The sequence below is a fragment of the Chiloscyllium plagiosum genome, chromosome 28 (genome assembly GCF_004010195.1).
Source record: "Chiloscyllium plagiosum isolate BGI_BamShark_2017 chromosome 28, ASM401019v2, whole genome shotgun sequence".
NCBI lineage: Eukaryota > Metazoa > Chordata > Chondrichthyes > Orectolobiformes > Hemiscylliidae > Chiloscyllium > Chiloscyllium plagiosum.
Window position 1 is genome coordinate 18,829,702 of NC_057737.1, and position 6,000 is coordinate 18,835,701.

Sequence of the window (6,000 nt, forward strand, 5' to 3'; positions counted from 1 at the left end):
TTCCAGCCTCTGGCGACTGTCTGTGTGGAGTTTGCACATTCTCCTTGTGTCTGCGTGGGTTTTCTCTGGGTGCTCCGGTTTCTTCCCACAGTCCAAAAATGTGCAAGTCAGGTGAATTGGAAATGCTAAATTGCCCACAGTGCTAGATGCATTAGTCAGAGGGAAATGGGTCTGGGTGGGTTACTATTCGGAAGGTGAATGTGGACTGGTTGGACTGAAGGGCCTGTTTCCTCACTGAAGAGAATCTAATCTAAATCTAAAAACCCAGTTAGACCTTGTTCAGCAAGTTTAAATGATTTCTAATCAATATCCATGTCATACCCTATTGAGGAGCAAGAAATCACTGACAGCAACTTATGGATTTCCACATTTATGCATGAGTGATGCTACAAATTACTTTTGAGTTTCAAAGTTGTAGTTAAGGTTAAGTACTAACAGTTTCACCGTTGTTACAAGTACAAAATCCAGTACAGCAAATATAACAAGATATGAATACTGGTTTGGCTGCTGGACTAAGGAATAAACATATCAACTAGATTGCTATCTTTAGTCAAGCAATGAAAATGTTTGAATCGAATGCATTGATTACTGCATGCAGAAAGCATTTTTGCAAGTTTTTCTTGCTGTTTGCATTGCTTACCCATAGGTCACAATTGTGCTGTTTTACTGGGTCACCATGATAACTAAATGTAATTGCACTAATGCTGGCTAGTACCCTTGCCCATGTACCCTACAAATTTCAAGTCCAACCTAAATAGATGAGAACTGGTTATGAGAAAATTAATATTGTTGGTCATGTGATCTTTAGGCCCAATGGATGCCACAACAAATGACCCATACGGATGAAGCTCAACTGAGACTGGAGAGAATCTTCACAACTTCAGTAAATAAACATGCCATGCTTTGACTGTTGCTTGTGTTGGGCTGTTTCTACACTTTTACCTAAATGTAGAATCTTGTGTGAATTTTATGTACACCTGACATTTCCTCTTAAAACCCCTTGCTTTAATGTAGATTATATAGGTAAATTAATTGGATTAATCAGTCAGCCATTCTACAGGTATATGTAAACTGTATATTTTGTGTAGCATTTCAAAATCCAAACTTGTTCAGTGTAATGAAGTGTAAAATGTTGTAATTTGTAGCAGGATTAAGTGATCAGTCCCATGAATACAAGTCTTATCTGATCCAGATAACTGTTTTGTAAAACCTTAAAAGGCCTTTTGCTCACCTGGGATGATGATTGTGGTACCTTATGAATGATGTGATTAATTCTCATCATAATGGTCACCTGTTTTGTTTTGAATGCTAATCACGAATTAGTTGAACCCAGTGAGCAAAGAAAAATTCACTTCCAAATTCTCCTCTACTACAGGCTAAATGTTGCAATTTCAGTTTTCAAGGGATCATCTGCGAGATTAATAGTTCAATAGGCTCATGTATAATTCCTTGCTTTTCCTTGAATGGTATTGTTTTTGCAGACATTTGCTCACTTGGGGAAGTTTTGTGTACTATTTCATAGAATTATGCAGCAGAAAAAGCAGCCATTCAGCTCTTCATGCCTGTGATGGCTCTTTGAAAGATTGATCGAATTTGTTTCACAGCTCTGCTCTTTCCTTTTCAAGTACATATCAGATTTTCTTTTGGAATTTACTCTTTAATCTGCTTATACCACCCTTTTAGACAGATTCTAACAACAACTTACATTTGATTGCCAAATATTTTAAATCTTTGCCCTCTGGCTGTTAACCCTCTGCCAGAGGTCACTTAAATGATTTAAAACACTTTGTCACTATCTATTCTATTGATATGTTCATAGTTATCATAATTCCTCCATATAATGTCTTTACAATATTAGAGCATTTTGGTTTAGAGTTTGATCTTATGTGATGGTATGAGAAGGGTATTTTTGCATGTTTTTAGTTTCACGTTTACACTTAAGGTAGGTATACAGGTACACCCACTCAAAACCAATTTTAGAATGTGTCACTTTTTATATTCAATTAAAATACCTTATGTGGACAATTTAGCTAAAGACTGCATGGTACCGGAATTGTCAGTTTGACTGCTGGTGTGCCGGTCTATTCCTATGTTCTAAGCACAACCCTCCCACCCCTATTGATCCAAAAGAAAGCACAGTTTCAATCATAAGGCTACCATTTTTTTAGATAACATTAAACAAAATATGCTTTTTTTACATTTCATATTTTTAGTACAATACTATCATTCATCACATTTGTTATCAATTTCGAAACTTTGTCTGCATTGTCACCTGTGCTCTAAAGTTAATTACTTATGGAGTCATTGAAACCTACAATGCAGAAGAAAGGCATGTGACCTATTCTGTACATGTTAGCTCTTTAGGACTTTTTTTGATGAGTGATTTTGACTAAGAAAATATATTCTCGTGGGTGAGTGGGCCAGTGTCTAGTATTTAAGGATCTAAAATCATCAGAAAGAGGTGAGGTAGGTAAGGAGAATTTTTTTACGGTTGTTGAGATATAGGATATACAAGAGAATTATAGAGACTCTTTATGACAGTACTGTAAAGACTTAATGAACAGAATTATTGGTTAATATGTACAGATGTGCATATTCTGAAGTGATAATTCACCCCCAAAATGAATTTTATTTTAGTTTGGTGTGAAAAATTGGATTGGCAAAATTTTTTGTTGTGAATACATCTTAAAATCTTAAGATTTCTGTAGCGTGCACACTGTACTTGAGAAGTTACATGGCAAATGCAAATTCTGAATGTAGTCCCCATAAAATTATAGCCTTTTTTGCAAACTTCATTTTTTAATATTCGTCTTAGTTTTGTAATATAACTAGAGGCATAAGCTATAATTTGAGTTTCTCAAAAATTTGTCCTGGTGACTTCTTAGTTTCCACTTTTAAAATTTATTGCCATTGATCTCTCGCACTTTTTTTAGTTGTTTGAATAGGTCTACTACTAAGGTTAATTAATAAAAACAACTAATGTCACCACATTAGTTCAAGTAAATGCAGTATTAACAGTTGATTCTTAATTTATTACCACAATTAACGGAATAATGTAAATAAATTTAAGCTTTAGGCACTTTTTGCATCCATTAATGTTGATTAGTCTGTAGTATGCATAATGTAGCAGCAGTCGTGAGAATCTTATCTGAAATGTGTTAGTTTGTTTTAAATATTAATATCTCAGTCATATTTGCATTCTGATTTACTTTAATGAAATATTTTATAAACATGTAATTTAATTTAGATATCATGGCCTATTTTTATTTTACATTGCACTTCACTCAAATCTGCAAAATTCATGGTGAATTTTGCAGGTTACAGTGTAAAACTGTGGAATATGAAGAAATGAACTTTACTGATGGGGAACTGAAAGAAATGGAAAACTGAAATTTGTGATTTTTGGACACTTTGTTCAAAGACTAGATGTACTATAATAGTCATTACTGCATTGTGTTTTTTGGCTGTATCTGTATGCGAGTAGTTATTTGCTTAATGACTTCACCTTTCGTCATTCTTATTTTTTTACATCTGGATCACATTACATTGTTGTCACAGCTGGAACCTGCGGTCCCACCTACCCAGAGTCTAGTTCCCTCTCAAGATTCTTCCACTCGCTCCACCGATCTCGCACAGGCAGGTGTCTGGGCTGGTGTCTGTGCCCGTGTGTCATGCTGGACTGTAAGGCTGCCTTCATGTCTATCCTATGATTTCCACATCTCTGCTACAGCTCTTTGTTTGCCTTGCTCGTTCGTTTCCTGCTACTCTGTTTTTCTAGTGTTCTACTCAAAATGCACAAACCTTACCAAAAGTAATTCACCTACTGATCTAGTTGAAATTTTTGACTAATACTCCCAATCCCAATTAACATATTATGTTTTCTTGGTAAACTTGGGATTTTGATCAATTGATTTTTGGAATGCTAACTATTTGACCATCTTGGTCTTAAATTTTATATTTGTAATCTATCATAATAATATATTTGGAACAAGGCATTTTTGCAATTAGTTTACTCAAGTCGTCTTTAGCATCCGGAAGGGACTGCAAAAGTGACGTCTGTACAAAAAAACTGCTGCTCTTTATTTACTAAAATCATCTGCTCCAATAACTTGAGGCTAATTTAGCTTTGAATTGTTGTCTGAATTTGAACACAAGCCCTTTTCTTTGTCCTTGCCCTTTCCTACCAAATACCACAGCTTCCTGTTTCATTTCCTGTTTTTTTTTAAATTTGATTTAAAGAAGTGGAAAAAGAATGTAACATTCTATTTTGTTGTACAAAAATATTGATGCTAGAACTTGTTTTCATTTCATTACTGGTTTAGAATTTCTTCTTTACCCACATAAAGCATGAGGCCTTTTTATACATTATAAAGATTTAATTTATAGAAAAATAAATTCTTTGAAAGAAATTGTAACTTTGCATTTTTCATATTCATGAATTTGTTGAATGTACTTAAGACTATGACTTCTCTGGAAATGAGGTTGAAAATAAAGGTGTATAATTGTGCAGGATAATTTAACTAACTTGAGGAAGATCACAATTGTTTTTCCTATCTTGGCATTTTCAGTATGACTTGTCCTTTTTGTAGTTCCCGATCTTTTTGTGCTCCCACTTCTTTCTTTGGCTTCCCAATTCTGTAGATTAATATGACAGTGCATGGAATTAATAACAAGTATTCTAGTCAAATTTCACATTTGAAGACTTATTTTTGACTGACTTTGTCTGAGAGAGTGTGCTTTCCAATGTTGAGTATGCACTGTTCCTGACAAATCTGGTTGAGTCACTGCTTTTGTATTAGCCCAGTGACCTAGATTAATGATGCTGCCTGTTGAGATGGATTTGCATAGTCAACTCGAATAATTTTAAATTAATTATGGCAAGTTTACTTTGAGTTTTAGCTGTTTACTGGAGATAACAACAATATCCAGAAATTGGTGTCCCTAGTTTGTACTTAATGAAAAATAAATTAACACATTTTTAATTTTCAGATTTTTTTGGATTTGACTTTAACGTAAGACTTTAAGAAATAGACACTAAAGTTGCATCATGCTTTAAAAATTAGCATCATGCTTAAACATCAGGTTTTATACTTCTGCTTTAATTTATTCTCTGAATATGGATGATGTTGGCAAGGCTATATTTATTGCCCATATCTATCTTGATGATTGGGTTTGTCGCATTCAATTGCTGCAGACGTTATAATGATCATTTGTAAAGTTGAATGGTTTGGTGGGCCATTTCAAAAGGCACTAGTAGTGAGCTCTATAGAATTGAATGGTCATGTGTAAACTATATGGTGTAGGATAAATGGTTTGTAATGTCCTTCAGAAAGAGAAATCTGTGACTTCTGCAACTGTAAACTGAAAATAACTAACTAAAAATATCAGCTATGCAATCTCTGAAACGTTAAATGGAAGGCATCACAAATATTCAATTGTGCAATCAAAACATTAAACTTGATAAATTGCTCGATTCTTCAGTTTCTAAAGGATGTTATTTGTGATAGGATGGGTAGGGATTTGGAGGAGGTGGCGAAGCAAAGTAGTATAAGGGGTTTGAGGGAAGTGTGTGGGAGTGATAGAAGTAAAAGACCCTTTATCTGAACATTCAAAAACAGAAAAGCTCCGAAATCTGAAGATGTTTTGCGAAGTTTTTTTCTCATTTACAAGGTTATTTGGCGAGCAAACAGTTAACCCAAATTGACACCAGCTCGGTGTGTCACTCAGTTGTGACATGGGAGGCATGGCCAAGCACTGACAGGTCTAGGTTTTCTCGGTAAACGCCCCCAAGTCGACACCCACTCGATCCGTGTCACTCAGATGCGACACGGTGGGATGTGGCCAAGCACATAGAACATAGAACAATACAGCACAGAACAGGCCCTTCGGCCCACGATGTTGTGCCGAACATTTGTCCTAGCTTAAGCACCCATCCATGTACCTATCCAATTGCCGCTTAAAGGTCACCAAAGATTCTGACTCTACCACTCCCACAGGCAG

The 6,000-nt window shown here is 35.3% G+C and overlaps 1 protein-coding gene across 19 annotated transcripts in view; it reads left to right on the plus strand.

Annotated features, from left to right (window-relative positions):
- Nucleotides 1-6,000, plus strand: part of myo18ab (myosin XVIIIAb) — a 298,076-nt gene that overhangs the window by 110,654 nt on the left and 181,422 nt on the right. For 11 of the 19 annotated variants that reach the window (XM_043718450.1, XM_043718434.1, XM_043718438.1 and 8 more), the window contains 2 exons: nt 809-883; nt 3,559-3,681. The exons of 5 other annotated variants lie outside the window; for them this stretch is intronic. In XM_043718450.1, the coding sequence (XP_043574385.1) occupies nt 809-883; nt 3,559-3,681 (198 nt within the window). The remainder of the gene's footprint in view (nt 1-808; nt 884-3,558; nt 3,682-6,000) is intronic. 3 more of the 19 variants (XM_043718439.1, XM_043718442.1, XM_043718445.1) reach the window with 2 other exon arrangements.